At 43.4% G+C, this 15,231-nt stretch overlaps 4 protein-coding genes across 6 annotated transcripts in view; 3 read left to right on the forward strand and 1 right to left on the reverse strand.

Moving 5' to 3' along the window:
- The window catches only part of fscn2b (fascin actin-bundling protein 2b, retinal), a 9,075-nt gene extending 6,175 nt beyond the window's left edge, over nt 1-2,900 (forward strand). The window contains exons 3-6 of one of the 2 annotated variants that reach the window (XM_031843896.1): nt 1,137-1,293; nt 1,880-2,064; nt 2,111-2,278; nt 2,446-2,900. In XM_031843896.1, the coding sequence (XP_031699756.1) occupies nt 1,137-1,293; nt 1,880-2,064; nt 2,111-2,278; nt 2,446-2,651 (716 nt within the window). In that variant the 3' untranslated portion in view covers nt 2,652-2,900. The remainder of the gene's footprint in view (nt 1-1,136; nt 1,294-1,879; nt 2,065-2,110; nt 2,279-2,445) is intronic. The other variant, XM_031843897.1, reaches the window with a different exon arrangement.
- A 1,496-nt stretch (nt 2,901-4,396) lies between these two features.
- On the reverse strand, nt 4,397-8,452 carry faap100 (FA core complex associated protein 100). Of its 2 annotated transcripts, XM_031843966.1 has the most exons (8): nt 8,150-8,452; nt 7,931-8,049; nt 6,898-7,781; nt 6,619-6,775; nt 5,607-6,534; nt 5,413-5,520; nt 4,967-5,053; nt 4,397-4,872 (listed from the first exon to the last, which is right to left on the reverse strand). In XM_031843966.1, the coding sequence occupies exons 1-8, from the start codon at nt 8,303-8,305 to the stop codon at nt 4,741-4,743; spliced, it is 2,571 nt and encodes an 856-aa protein (XP_031699826.1). In that variant the 5' UTR covers nt 8,306-8,452; the 3' UTR covers nt 4,397-4,740. The 2 variants fall into 2 exon arrangements, with proteins under 2 accessions (XP_031699826.1, XP_031699828.1); XM_031843968.1 differs by lacking the exon at nt 8,150-8,452 and having other exon boundaries at nt 7,917-8,005.
- Nucleotides 8,453-8,747: 295 nt separating this feature from the next.
- On the forward strand, nt 8,748-11,713 carry birc5a (baculoviral IAP repeat containing 5a). The gene is made up of 4 exons (XM_031844182.1): nt 8,748-9,020; nt 9,524-9,633; nt 11,128-11,245; nt 11,490-11,713. The coding sequence occupies exons 1-4, from the start codon at nt 8,913-8,915 to the stop codon at nt 11,580-11,582; spliced, it is 429 nt and encodes a 142-aa protein (XP_031700042.1). The 5' UTR covers nt 8,748-8,912; the 3' UTR covers nt 11,583-11,713.
- Nucleotides 11,714-12,063: 350 nt separating this feature from the next.
- Nucleotides 12,064-15,231, forward strand: part of tmem235b (transmembrane protein 235b) — an 11,718-nt gene continuing 8,550 nt past the window's right edge. Inside the window, exons 1-3 of the mRNA XM_031843977.1 lie at nt 12,064-12,480; nt 12,583-12,651; nt 12,768-12,905. Coding sequence (XP_031699837.1) covers nt 12,303-12,480; nt 12,583-12,651; nt 12,768-12,905 — 385 coding nt within the window. The 5' untranslated portion in view covers nt 12,064-12,302. The remainder of the gene's footprint in view (nt 12,481-12,582; nt 12,652-12,767; nt 12,906-15,231) is intronic.

Here is a 15,231-nt window from a genome sequence, read left to right on the forward strand (position 1 = left end):
GGGGGGGGGGGGGCTGATAAGCACACATGAGTGCAGTGCTGTTAAAGGATTAAGGAAATGCATCTAATTTAATCTAATTTGGGATTTGGCTCTCTGCAATCTGTCTCTTGGTGCTGACCAGCAATTGTTTTTTCTCTGCCAACATTTATCATAATGTTGACAGTTGAAAAATAACAGTGGCTTGTTTTAATGTCACAAAGGACTTCTGAAATAGAGAGGTGGTTGATAGTAAAGCTGCCTTCTGACGTTGGAAACTAAACCACCAATCAAAGCAGAAAGGGAGTGATGTCACTGTCTTGTGTTTGTCATGGTTTGACACCAATACTCTCCGATGTGTGAGCAATGGAAATGCTATACTAATTGGTTTTTGAGTGCTTTCTATAAAGTGTTTGGCAATCAACGGTGTGCTTTATGTTGGTTTGTGAAGTAGTCGATGTCATTCGTGCAGGGTGAGAGTGTTATCTCTGTTATCTCTGTATAGCACATTTTATTATAAGAAGCATGCATTCTACACGTTTAGTGTGCGATCGCTTGTCTCTGGAAGATTTTCCTGCAAGGGCACAATTAGTGCATTTATTTGATTTACATATATATTCTGTCTGTTAATGCATCCAGAACATCAATCAGTGAAAATGTGTTTACCCTCAGGAAAGTGTATCCTTGGCTCATCAGAGCAAGGGTGCAGTGGAAGACATAATCGCTTAAAAATAACCCAACATCCCGGGATCAAATGTGATTACCAACTCTTTCATGCTGGGCCAACCTAAACAGCCTACATACAATACAACCTGATGAGCAAGCTGCTATGACGCTGTTTTCCCAAATTACATTGTTGGTTTTCGACTTGCACTTAGAATCCAAAAAGGAAAAAAAGAGGTCTGTAGAGAAATTTATTTTATGAACAAATTAGACCCACTCAGTACAATCCCATGTATTTATGTGAACACGTATATTGATGCTTCCTTAAGTTTCAGCAGCAATTGCATACTGTACATACAAATGACTGAAATGGAAAGTGACCATCAATAACACATTGTGAACAGCGGCGAATGGATGGATTTCTCCAGACACTAAATAGCCCTCGAGCTTTACTGATGAAGTATTCATGACATCGCATGCTTGCTACGCCCTCCCAGGAGTAAGCCTTGCAGCCAATCAGGAAGATGAGACGGACATGGAGACGTTTCAGATGGAGATCGACAAGGAAACCAGGAAGTGTACGTTGCGAACTAGCCAAGGGAACTACTGGGATCTGGTGGCCCACGGAGGCATCCAGATTACTGCCACTGAAGTGTGAGTGAATGCTCTCATGTAACTTTTGCAGAGTAAAAGTGGATGCATGATCAATTGTATGTGTCAGTTCTATATCTTATATTATATATACAGATATGGGCCTACAAAAGGAACTGTTCAATGATTACCTCACTATCGAAACATAACAGTTAGGAGATACATACAAGTTATAAATGTAAATGAATGCTTTATACAATTTAAAGGGGATTTCATGACACAACTGCAGATATTTATTTGAGGAATAATGCTACATTGTCTCCGACCCGTTCTCAAAGAACACAAAAAAGTGTCATTGAAAATGCAAGTCAGTCATAAAAATGTAATCTACTGAATATAGAAGTTATTGATGACTAACACTGAAAGAATGTAAATAATAGGCATAGTTGTTTGCATGAATATAGTGATATGTCACTGGTTTGAGTACATGATCTCACCCCCTAAACCTATCTTGGTAAATTACATTTTTGTAAAAACTTCAGTCTGTCTTAGTTGACCTGCTTTACCTTGTATGTGCGATCACATTATTTCCAAAAGCTCTTAAAAGCAAGGAAAGACTAATGTTCTCCCCTGTGATGCCCACACGCAGGTCAGCAAACACCATGTTTTCAGTGGAGTGGCTTGGCCACAGGGTGGCACTAAAGGCTAACAATGGAAAATACATCTGCACCAAGAAGAACGGCCAGCTGCTGGCTGTCAGTGACTCCATAGGTAAAAAGAAAATGTTAGGTTTTGTTCTTCTCTATCAACCTCCTCACTCTGACTTCCCTTGTGGTCCCCTCTGATGTGCCTTCATGATTTGCCCGTCACCTTCTGTCAGGCGAGGACGAGCAGCTCACTTTGAAGCTGATCAACCGACCCATGCTGATCCTGAGAGGAGAGAACGGATTCATCTGCCACCACAAGAACTCCAACTTACTGGACGGCAGCAGATCGGTCTACGACATTTTCACCCTGCAATTCAGCAATGGGGCGTACCATATTAAAGGTCAGGATGTACCCACTCAAACAAGATTGATTTAATCTCTGCTTCTTCTTCTTCTTTTTTGTTGCTCCCTTCTCTCAAACATATCTGTGTTTCAGCGACGAAAAACATCAAGTGCAGTTCACTGACACTCTGCTGCTGCTCTACTCTTTGCGTGTTCACACTTGCAGGCGTGGACGGTCGGTTCTGGTACGTGAACAGCGCCGGACTGGTGTGCTCAGACGGCGAGGCCCCTGAGGACTTCACCCTGGAGCTCCTGGAGCAGGGTCGCCTCGCCATCCGTGACAAGAACGGCAGATACCTGCGTGGAGACCAGGGAGGCACGCTGAAGGGAGACGGACTCAGCCTGAGCAGATCAGCCCTGTGGGAGTATTAACACAATCCAATATTAGTCCCCAACACCAATCAATGCTTCATCTAGAGAAAGACGGCTGCTCATCAGAGACGAGTTCCAGCCTGACCTGATTTTATCCCACTTTTCTTTCACCTTCTTGTTACAAAGGGGTCACAACAGAGACCTCACAACAGATAATTGCCTCACACGACAGGAGAAAGTGCAACACGAACTGACCAAACTCAGCCAAGATAAGTCTTGAGTGAACAGCAGACAGTTAGTGTGAATGAACATTCAAGTTTTTGTGTTGTTCCTTGCGATTGTTTTTTCAATGCGCTCCTTTCAATAATGACGTGTAGATTTCTCAATGTCCTTGAACCCCTGCAGATGCAAACCCCATCTTTTCTGGGTATCATCTTTCTCCTCTTCTTCATCTTCCAAACTTTTTCTACCAATGCCTTGACAGCTACTACGTTATTGACAGCAAGGCAACAAAGTGCTAAATGCAGGTGTGGAATGATGATGCTCACCCAGTCTAAGAAGCACATGAATCAGGGGGCCACGTGAGACAGACATGGTCACCATTACCAGTAAGGCAGTCATTAGCATGGCACCGCTGTCTGAGGATGTTTATTAGGAGAGAAGAATGATTGGGTTTCCAGAAGCTAGACTGTAACCAAGACTCGTGTACATGGCGGCATTACTAATAGGAAGCAACTGGCAGGGGTTGGATTTTGCATTTGTCTCTCTGTTTTTGTTTTTCTACATTTCTTCTGTCTTTTATGAACATAAAGATGAAAAATACACTTCTATGACTGGTTATATTTTGTTTTAGTAATGTCAAGGACCCACGTGGGCAAATCAAATGTCTGTATAACTACTTGTTTCCTCCTCATGGTCTGTTGGTAAAAAGCCAGTGTGAACATGAACCGGACCAGAACTAAATTACAACGTTGTATCATTGTTAACCTTGGTCCTGACCACATTAACTGAACTACATGTGTGCAAGCGTCCTAGACATCAGTAACACAAAAGACTGGAGCTTTTTAAAGCGTATGCCTGTGAAACACCTTCAAATAATACAGTCTGAGAAGGAAACATTGCTCTTTGGTTGACCTGCTCACCAAACATATCCATATTCGGGACATGTCCTACATAGGAGCAAGACACACACACACACACACACACACACACTTTATAGTTGTTTACCCTCTTTTGTGACTCTTTGTAGTCCTTACGAATCCCCCTGTGGTTTTGTGTCTCTTTGTAATTTTTTTTGTCTGTGGTTGTTTTCCCCTTATTGTAGTCGTTTTGTGTCTCTTTGTAGACATTTTGTGTCTCTTTGTTGTTGCTTTGTGTCCATTTGTGGTTGTTTTTCCCCCTTTTTTATAGTCGTAGTGATATAGTCCTTGTTGTTTTTGCATCTCTTTGTAGTTGTTTTGGTCTTCTAGTCTTTTTGTGTCTCTTTGTGTGACATTTTGTAGATGAAAGCTGGGGGGGGGGGGGGGGTCTGTGCCCAGTAGGCCCGTTCAGTAATCCATCCATGCTTACAGTCCAATGGTGGAAGACTTATTGAGATGCTTTCCTCAATGTACAAATACTACATTGCAGATTAAGAAAAAATCACCGATCCCTCCTGTCTTGTCTAGTCCAGAATCAAGACTTGATGTACACTTGGACAATCTCTTAGGAAGATTACAAGCTTTATTCAAATGAATACACTTATTTTCTTTATTCTTTTTGGCCATCAGCAATGCATCATCAAACCTCTGCAATCATATCATGTGTCAATGTTACACCTACATGTCTGACACTTTTTGATATTGTGAAACGGCAACCTTCAACCAGCTGCAAGACAGAGTTTACCCATTTAGACATATTTTTATTCCACCTGAGCTCTACAGACACCTTGAGTTGAATGTAACGGTTTGTACAGTGCGGTTGAGTTGAAGCAAAAGACTTAGGTGATGTACAGCAGCAAAATAATGAATCATAAATGCTTCTTTGTGTAAAATATACATTTACTGTGATGTAAAAGCACATTGATTGACATTATTAGTTGTGCATCAGCTGTGAAGACAGGTTACGTAACATTGGAGGAGGCAGAGGGCAGCTGCGTGGGCTCAAAGTGTTAAATTATAAGGAGAGGGTTTTCTCTGAGTTCTTGGTAAACACTGAGAAGCGATTGGCTCATCTGCCCCGTGGACACGCCCACACCGAAAGCCCCTGAGATTCGACTTTGTCGGATCTGCTGCAGCAGGCGCTGATTAACAAAGAAATACCACAAAGATAATTTAATGTTAACATCAATCTTAGACGACGCAAAATCGACAAAATGAAGCAGGTATAGGTCTCACCTCGGCCCGCTGCAGAGCCTGTCGTAAACCTAAACTCTGGATGCTCTTTGTAGAAGCAGCCCTCTCGGGAGCCATCTGCAACAGAGCCTGTGTGAAGAAACGGAGCGGGACAATGTATCTGATCTGGCATCAGTCCGGAATAATCAGCGGTAGTTGTGCCGTCTGGTTTCAGCTCCAGTCTCATCATTGTGATTGTGTAAGGGAATGATTTAGGTTTCTCTCGAATACAATCCAAGTGCCACAACTAACATGTTTGATTGTATCACTGATTAGTCTTTCTATAATGCTGTGTTGTGAACTGGTGAAAGACTGGCAATGCAGCAGTTTTCAGTAACCAGTTATATCCTCCTCGAAAAAAACAAACATGTCGCTGCCAAGTATAAAAAGTTGCAAATGTCAGACAAAACTCCGCTACTGTAAGTTTCTCTAAAAATGTGTGTTTGTACCTGAATCCGGCGCAGCACAGCATGATGCAGTCCACACACTGCTGCTATAGATGAGCTCTCAACCTGAACCTCCACTGCGGCCAGGGACTCCTCCTCCCCTACATCTACCTGGAGAACAAAGGAGCAACACTTTCATTGAAGTTACACAAGATAAAAAGAAACCTTAATCAATACGACATTCGATCATTCTTTACCTCTTTTGCAGTCAGTTTGACTGTGTGTCCGTTTGGATCTTGCGCGTGGACCACTGAGCCGCTGAGTGCGATCTTGTCTCCATGGCGTTCCGCTGCGACGCCTCCAGGAGCCTCGGACAACAGCCACTCCAGCAGAGAGAGGCCCACATTTTGAGGAGCCACCTTTGAGCGCCCCTGAGCGTCCAAATCTGAGCCTTTCCACACCAGCGTGTCCCTCAGTAACTCCGACGACACCCGAACGCTTGCCGCATGCTGCTCTCGCTCAGTCTCTCCTCCTCCCTCTCCTCTTCCACCGCGGCCAATCCGGCGTGATCTCAAAAAAGCTTGGATGGGGTCTGTCGTGTCCCTGGGTCGAGATGCGGCCTTTCTATGGGTCGCGATGGGACCGGTCACCTGCAGGGCGTGCAGCCAATCCACTGTCAGCGTGTTCAACGGCAAACTGACGCAACTGTCCTGCAGACCAGGGAGGTTTGCGGCCTCCTCGCCCAGGAGGCCGGTGAGTGAGAAGATGAGCGAGCAGCTGACTGTCATGGGGAAGGATGCTTCACCTGCAGCTGCTAGGGGCAGCGATACTTCCAACGTCTCACCTGGATGGAGATTGTGGAACGGGAAAGAGAAATTTGTGGAGGAGCTTTCCCCTCCTGCTCCGGGAGGACAGGACAGAGGAAACACGCCGATGCTCAGCGTCCAGCCTCGTTCCAAAACATAAGGACTTGAATTATCCAGGACACATGTCAGGTTCAGGGAGTCTGTCTGAAGTAATCTGCTCCAACCGGCCATGGCGTGACATCTGATTGGCTTCTCCTGGATGGGAAGAGGCTCTTCGGTATTTGTGCTGGCTATCAGCAGGAAGCTGATGTTCAGCACCTGATTCAGGTGCCGCAGAATTTGGTTTTTGGATTTGATGGCAGTTTTCAGCAGGGATGCTCTGAAGGAAAGCAAAGAAGAATCACATTTACATCAACAGAAACATAATATTAACTCCATCAAATGTGTACTGTGTTGGGTATACCTTTCACAGACGTCCCCGATAGCGGACAGGAGGTCCCTGACGCTGCGGCCCCCCTTTGTGGAAGGCACCGTGGGCAATCTTGCATCCTCTCTTTCCACAGGTAAGGTCATCCTCTGGAGCTGCCCTCTAACAGACAGTCCCAGCAGCTGAACTTCCCCTTGTATGTAAAAGCAATACATTACATACAGCGGTGTTTACTGAAAGCAGTAGCTGCCAGAGGGAATTTGTCTTAAGGTAGGCATTTGTAAAGTCCAACACCTCCGTGCTAGGCCTGCTTACCTGCAGTGTTGCATGTAGGCTCAGCCAAGGCGACGACTCTGCACACATTCAAACTCGTGGGGCTTTGGAGGGCAGCGTCTGTCATACTGGATGTCCCTACATCCCTCTGTTGGCCTTCTCCCTCAGATGATACCTCTGATAGGTCCAGTAGCAGCAGGTCTGACCCGGTGCTGTAGTAAAGACGCTTTTTATCCACACAGCCACACATCACAGGCCCCGGTACACAGCCCTCAATAAAAACCGTCCTGTTGCCCCCTCCCTCCGACCCTCCCTTGTCTGATTTTATCAACACCACTCTCCCTTGTTCGCCCACTGCCACCAAACACCGTGCGTGTCCTGGACCAGTTTCCATGACACCAGATGCTCCAACAAATACGACTGGCTGCTCGAGGCTGTGGAGGACTCTGAGCCGCGATCCTGGGGGACGCAGAGGAAGAAAACACAGGCGCCCGTCTGGCAGGCCACATAGGATGACTGGTGACTTGGCGAGGGCGGCGTCGATCCCAAACAGAAGTTTGAAGAGGACCGGTTCGAGGCATAAGTGGCCGCCACTTGCAGTTGAAGAAGTGGAGGGAGAAGATGGCGGCGTTGCAACACTAGAATGGACACAAGTCAGCAGAGGCCTCCTTCTCATTCCCGTCTTTCCCTCCGCCTCATTGTGTACATCTCCTGAGACCAGTGGTAGACTGAATGAACTGAGCATCTCATAGTTTGAGGATCTGTACAAAGTCAAAACCCAGGACGTGTCTCTCTGAGAAAGAGTCAGGAGGACAGAGCCGACGAGGAGCAGCGATAACACTCCTTCTTCTGCAACAGCAAGAAACTCAGTGGACATTTTCAGTTCGGCTGGACCGGAGGACGCGTCAGCTGGGGAGCTTTGAGCTCTGCGGAGGTGAAAGGTCCCATAAGGAAGAGGCATTGACAAGATTAAACATAACCAATTTTATAGTACAAATGGGCAATTATTCATGTACTTGGACTACATATGCACCAGAGGAACACATTTTTCGACCACCTACATGAGGGCTCATACCTGGATGGCAGAGATTGTAAGCTGACACAATAAACTCCGCTTCTAGAGGCTACATAGAGGAACTGCTTGTCATGACTCTCAACTAGGTCCGTCACAGGAGCAGGACACTCGATGACAGCCTGCAACAACACACAATCACAGAAAATGTAGACAGCAATGTTACCTAGCTTTGCAGTTTACTTGTGATGCCTGATCAGTGTGCAGTGTGAGGTATATTACTGTGAGTTTTCTGTCCTGAGAACTGAAGACATAGACCTCGTCGTTGCCAGTGCAGAGGAACACATCTGTACCAAAACCAAACTTGAGCCTCGGTGTGCATGATGTTCCTGAAAAGCCAAACTCTGCCCAAGTCTCAACAGCACACCGTCCTTCCATACCCAAAACACCGAAGAAGAAGACGAAAAAACGGACTAGTCTGCATATGTGACGTTAAGCACACTGTTATCTTAGTGAGAGACAGTACGACGGAACATGTGTGGCAAAACAGGAAGCGCTGCTCCTGGGCCGGTTGTTGACAGAGGATGGGACGACGGGACGCCCTCACAAAATTCCGCGCGTCGCGGTTTAAACCAATAACAGCCAAAACTACATTACCCATGACACACAAACGGAAGGCTGATGTCAGACGGTGGATGTGGGTTTGGTGTTGATTCTTCTTTGTGGATACAAGGAAGAGGGTGAGAGAATAGAAATGTGTTATGTATTCTTCTAAAAACAATTAAAGTGTAGATTGTTCGTTTTTGTTTCAGCGCCAGTAAAAGTTGACGGTAAAAGTTGCTCGCAGCAACACTAGGTGGCGTACCTGTGCATATTTCATGAAAACGCCGATCGGGTGATCCACGAAGAAGAAAATACGTGACGCTCGTGGTCTTCATCAACCAATCAAAAATACTCGACCTAAACATTTGCCGAAATTTGAAAACACCCTTTAGCTCGGTGTCTGCGGTTGGTAAAACCACTGACTGTATTAACGCTTTATACAATGGAGCTGATAAACGAAGAGGATATCAAAATGTATTTTTATGAGAACAGACTGAAAACATTCGAGGGGTGGCCGTTTGACGAAGACTGCTCGTGTACCCCGGAGAACGTGAGTGGACGTTTAAACTGTTTGACTTTGGCTACACGGCTACTAGCTAGCTAAGCTAAACACAACAAGTAAAAGTCAGCTAGCTCTAGCTAAAGTAAGAAAACCGTTAATAATAGTGGTCAAATGTATCATTAAAAGTGTTTTGAAGGAATACCTGCATGCTTTGGAGCTTAGGCACAGGATTTGAATAGTGTTACGTTAGATTTCACTGGTTTTAGTTAATGTAGCTAACTAGTGGTAGCTTGGAAAGTGACTTAACCGATTAATCAATTATCAAAATAGTTAATGAATTAATAGTTAATTGACACATGTTCTGTGTATCTACTGTTATTCTGCTTATTGTTTCTGTTTAGGACATTTTTGTTTCGTAATAAAAACCTTTATTGAACAACTAAGTGATTGTTGATTAATATTTCTGTCTATCAACTCACCATTTCACCTTATACAGCTACAACAAATATCATTTGTATTCATGTGGTCTGTTTGTTCATTTGTTTCTCCAGATGGCCAAAGCTGGCTTCATTCACACCCCTTCAGGGAACAGCCCAGACATCGCGATGTGTTTCTTCTGCCTCAAAGAGCTGGAAGGGTGGGAGCCAGAGGACGACCCACAGTAAGAGAATCACATCATTAGGCCCATGAGTCAGACATGCCAATAGCATGACAGCAGATTTATGCAGCTTCCATTCTTTATCAATTTAAGTTCATCGTATTTTTCTAAGTAGTCTAATTCTATAGAGAAATGTAATATATGACTCGGCAAGGACAAATAGCAAGATAAATAGCTCACGGCAAACAATAGCACAAGATAAATTCAGAAACCATATAGCTAAATAATAAAGTAGGTTGCAAAGTGAAATTATTTGATACATGCATATGGTTAAAGTGGCACTCTGGTGATTTTATATTGCACTTCCATAAAGTTAAAGGCGTTTGAGAGACTATGGTCATAGGCAAAGATACCTCAACCTTTTTTTCCTTATTATGGGTCAAGCTCCAAAAACACTAGATCCCTTAATTTCCCATAAGGTAATGCAATATTATCTCTTTTTCCCCCCTTTTTTATTTTTTTAGACATGCCTGGTAAACAGCCAAGTCTTTTAAACTCTATGTTTATAACACAGACTTTGTGTTTAATACGTTTAAGTCTCCAAGACATCATCAAGGCTATTTTCTTCGACTTCAGAAACACAAACTGTTTTTGCAGTTCATGTTAAACTGATCTTAAATGTGTCGAATCTGCAGATTGCCTTTACAAACTTTGAAACTGACTGGCCAAATATGTGTGTAAATGACCACCAAATGATTTGACATGCACACATTTTTAAGGCAGTTTTCTCAACCCAGGGACACGTACCCTCTTTGGCTGACTGGTAACAAAATCTTACTGTGTGGGAGATGCGGTGATAGAAGCAATGGACAAAATAACCGACAATTTAAAAATTAAAAATGTCTAAGCCTAGACTAAGAGCTCTTAACATTCATATTTGAGGCTGTAGTTCAACATGTTGCAAAGCACATGTCCTTTTTTAACTGTCCTCTCTTTGGTGTGTGAGAGTTTACTTTTGACCTCTGCTCCATTTCCAGTTAAAATGTTCACTTGTTGTATAAGATGTTATAATCCACAAGACGTTCCTCCTCGGTGTGTTGCATCATTTTGCAGTGTCCTTGACTGATGAATCAACACTTCAGGCATTAACTGTGAACTCTTTAACTCTGTAAATATTCAATTTATATTGATGGTCATTGAAATGGAAATGTGAAATCACTGTTGGTGAACTTAACAGTATGTGGTGTGTATAATTCAGTGTTAGTGTTTTACCAGCTGTCTTCTCCACAGCAAGCAGACTTGTATTGGTAACCAGACTCTTAATTTCTAAGCAGAAACCTTAACAATTTATTTTTTTATAAACATTTTTATGATGTTGTTAGAGTACAGTGCGTGTTACGATGTCCATTCCTTCCGTGTGTGTGTGTGTGTGGGTGGGTGGGTGGGTGGGTGGGTGGGGGTGTGTGTGTGCGCGTGTGTGTGTGCGCGCGCATTTTGCACATGTTCCTTGAAATGAGATATTTGTCTCCCCCTCACTCCACTTTCTTTTGTTGGTAGGAAGGAGCACGCATCTCATTCACCGGCCTGCCAGTTCATCGCCCTGAAGAAGGAAGTAGAAGAGCTGACTGTGGAGGAATTCTTCAAACTACAGAAGGAGAGGCGCAAGTCAATCATTGTACGTTGTTCAGGGAACTCCATACATTTCAAATTACCGACTTACATCATTTAATAAATTGACTGTTGGATTAAACCGTGTACCTGCCAACATGCTTTTCCAATCCGTTCTTTTACCTTTTGTTTTTTTCCTTACATGTCTTAAACGAGAGTTAATTGTGCAGCAAGGCTCCCATCTCTGAAATGTTACGAGCTTCCTGTGAGAACATTATGTCTCATCCAGATTTCATTCCCTCTACTCGCAGAACAAATCCTGTAACGAGGTCATCACCAAGTTTGAAGAGGCAGCCAAATTGAGAAGAGCAGATCTCATCAAGACAGCCATGGGGGAAGAGTGACACGATAATAGAGCAGATGAATGAGATGGGTGCTGTGTGAGAGATTAATTGCTGGCTGAAGTTATTTCCATGTTTCCTTTTATGTCTTCGTGTTTAACGTTTTTCTGTTGTCATGCTATCTGTTTTTATCATTAAACTTGTTCTTTCTAGTTACCCGTGTTCGTTATTTGAGGGGGGATTCAGATGGGAAATGTACTAATGTCTGAAAATATATTAAACCAGCCGGAGGAAAGCTGTACAACCCCATTCACTCAAACTGGCTTTATTTTACTATGACACCTCGGTGCTGGTATTCTTGGCTTGATCTGTTCAGTGGTGCTCGTTCACCAACTCCGTATACAATTTTCAAATATATTATCCTTATTCTCACTCTTTTTTTATTTTGTTATAACACAGCTGGCTGTAGACTCTCGCTGCGTAAACGCCGCCCTAATATTCAAGTCCCTCCCAGACAGAAGCTGCTGCTGTTCAGTGAGGGTACTCTTGTGCAGCTCTGTGACTTCCTTCAGTCAGTCAGGGACAAGTTCACCTCCATCTTCGCCTTTAGATTTCAATTAATAGCTCTGCAGCATAACCTCAACACCATTGTCGGGATTTATTTGCGCATCTCGCAATGAGCGGGTCAACGTTCGAAACACCGGATCAACACTAGAAAATCCGCGTTACGCATGAGTTTAAGCCATCACCGTTACGCGTGAATTCCACCATCACTCGTTAGGGATGAAGGTTACCTTTGGCTCTCTGGTGATCACAGCCGGCATCTGCGGTATTTTGAGCTTCGCTTCTTTGGCGACTTCCCTCGGAACCAAATATTGGTACATAATCGAGATGAATCCTATGAATACGAGCGACTTTGAGGACTTGAGCTCCCACTCGGGACTGTGGAGCATCAACGAAGGTAGGCCAAATTTCCCACAACTCTCTCTCTCATAATCAGTTAAATAATTATCCCAAATACTGGTATGTACAAAACTTGGATGCATTTTATTGTGACATCCAGGTGGAAAGATGACGGCAGACGCTGACTCCTATACAGCTGACTACTCTAGGTACTCTGAGATTGAGCGGAGTGAGTCTCTCCTTCAGTTTAGCTCATCTTAACACATACTGCTAATGAAGTTCCAATGTCAAAACAGCCACAACTCTACTAATCCATCTGTTTTGTGTGTGTGCGCGCACACATAGGCATGCACAGTGCAATAGTGGTGGTGCTTCCCTTCAGCCTGGTCCTGTTGCTGTTCGGTGGGATCTGTGGATTGGTCAGCTCCCTGGCTCGGAGCCCCGTCCTGCTCACCCGGACGGCCGTCTACTTCTTCATCTGCAGTAAGTTGAGGTTCAGTTCCTTCTCACTGTATCCATCTCCAGCTCTAGTGTTGCTGTAGAGCCCCGTCTTTGTGCACCCTCCGAAATATTTTTTAGCACAGACATAATCCATAAAAAAACAACTAACGCCTAGTGGCTCTCATTCATCAAGATGAATCAGTGCTGCCATTACTACCACCACTAGTGGCAATACTTCAAAGAGCTTCAAAAGATAGAGCAGTAGGGAGTTCCATCTATAGAATGGACAACGCTCTCTCACAACTACTGGCCCTGTGTTTTCTATCCAGAAGACAGTGCTGCTTTTGTCACATTTAAGATTAAATTGTGTTTGCAACATTGATACTACACGTTATTGCCAGTAGGTTGTAGGAAAGATGCTAATAAAAATCAGGTACATAAAAACAACAACACAGTAAGTGCAAGAGAGAGGTGCGCATCAAAGTTAGCTTTAGCTACATGCATGTGTGCAGTACATTGGGCACTGCTTCTGCAGCTGTCGATGTTTCTCGGTGCGTGTCCCTTCCAAATATACAAGTAAATACATAAATAAACACAGAAGCAGGATGATCAAAAACCTGATTAAAAGAGCGCAGAACAGATACAGTTTTATGGTTTAGCTCAGAAAAAGGGTCACAATCAATGTGGTTGTGATTTACGGTAGTCCTCTCCACTCATACGCCATTTAATGCACTGATTATATTACAGAGGGAAGTGGAACACTAGGAAGGTGCAATTTATATGGCTGAAGTGTGGCAGTAAAGCGAGGCCATGTGGTTAATTTGTGCAGACGAGAACACTTTATGTGCAGAGGTGAAGTTGACCTCACTCATAGTTATTGACCTCATGTGGCCAAAGGGACTGACGTTTATTACCACCAAAGACTGATTGGCTGTTAGATCTGGCCATATTGGTTAAGTATGCATGAAGGGGCAGGTGTGTTTTAGTGTGTGTGTGTGTGTGTGTGTGTGTGTGTGTGTGTGGCTGGCAGGCAGCTCTTGCTTCTGTTACATCAGAAGGCTTCATCCTGTACTCTGTCGGATGGGTTATGAGAGCTTTTATCGGTCTGTGGGGGAGGCACAACAAGGAAGTAAATTTGCTTCAGAAACAATTGCTGCCAAAAATGTGCGTCTTTCTAACATTCTGTTTTTCATTTCATACCGTCTTCAATAACACTTGATGAGTCTCAAAAACTGAAATGTGTTTTGATTTAGAGGAATATCTATAAGTTGCTGTCTTTTCGTACATCATCTTCTCTGCTAATGTGCTCCTCAATCCACTCTGTGCAAATGCAAAACTAACATGACTGTTGATGCTGCACCTGTCAACAACATAAAATGATCTTTAAAGCTACACAACGTAACGTCTTAGTAACGTCCGTTGTTAAAATGGATACGTTTCCCGCTCGGCACTCACCTGTGATAGCTAGCCTGCTTCTTCAAGTCACTCATGTCGATATTGCCGATTATCCTGATAATAGAGATTCAGCACAATTGTGAGTTGTTTTTTATTATTGCAATCAGCAATACAATCCTACACCATCCCATCCCTACTCACAGACAAATGGTACTTGTTTTTTGGGCCAAAAAATAAATCTGGTGTTCCAATCCTTCCCTTTTAAGCTGCCTGCCACACACCGACTTGGTCATTATTTTACTTTCAAACAGATTGTATAAATTAGGAGAGTTAGATTACCGTTAACCATGTTAGCACCATTATGTTAATCTGGGTATTTGCAGTAATGAAGTTATTGGTGTGCACAATGGACGTAGTTCCTGAACATCTCTTGGGCGCTCCCCTTCCAACGCCTTATGATCTCTATCAAGAGGACCTTGTGATGGGTAAACACTTACTTTAAAAGACTCCTTATGTTCTCCCTTTTAATAGGCAGCGCATGGCGATGTGTGGAATGTAAGAAGGCTTGAATTGGATTGAGTTGTCTTGGGAACTTTTTGACTGTCTGAGTTCTAAAATAGCCGCCTCCAGGCAAGGCATTTATTTTGTTTTTAGTGTCTTTGCCCTGTTTGTTGTGCAGCGTTCTTTTCACTTTTAAAATGATATAATTTCAAAACATTCTGTGGCAAGTTGATTAAAGTTGATCACCTGTGCTTCCTCAGTCACTGTGTATTGTGTTAATAAACCCCCAAATCAAGCAGAAAATGAGATCATGCCTGATTGCATTACATACACACACATATGTATATATACTGTATGTATATATATATATATATATATACTGTATGTATATATATATATATATATATGTATGTATGTATGTATGTATGTATGTATGTATGTATGTATGTATGTGTATATATATATATATATA

This window comes from Anarrhichthys ocellatus, unplaced genomic scaffold, assembly GCF_004355925.1.
Source record: "Anarrhichthys ocellatus isolate YVR2014 unplaced genomic scaffold, GSC_Weel_1.0 scaffold4, whole genome shotgun sequence".
In the NCBI taxonomy this organism is placed as follows: Eukaryota; Metazoa; Chordata; class Actinopteri; order Perciformes; family Anarhichadidae; genus Anarrhichthys; species Anarrhichthys ocellatus.

Coding starts and splice junctions, on each gene's coding strand:
- faap100 (XM_031843966.1), bottom strand. CDS start 8,305: ATGGAAGGACGGTGTGCTGTTGAGACTTGGGCAGAGTTTGGCTTTTCA. Junction 8,050..8,149: donor CTCAGGACAGAAAACTCACA/GTAATATACCTC, acceptor GTGTTGTTGCAG/GCTGTCATCGAGTGTCCTGC. Junction 5,521..5,606: donor TCAAACTGACTGCAAAAGAG/GTAAAGAATGAT, acceptor TTTGTTCTCCAG/GTAGATGTAGGGGAGGAGGA.
- birc5a (XM_031844182.1), top strand. CDS start 8,913: ATGGAGCTGATAAACGAAGAGGATATCAAAATGTATTTTTATGAGAAC. Junction 9,021..9,523: donor GCTCGTGTACCCCGGAGAAC/GTGAGTGGACGT, acceptor TTGTTTCTCCAG/ATGGCCAAAGCTGGCTTCAT. Junction 11,246..11,489: donor AGAGGCGCAAGTCAATCATT/GTACGTTGTTCA, acceptor CTCTACTCGCAG/AACAAATCCTGTAACGAGGT.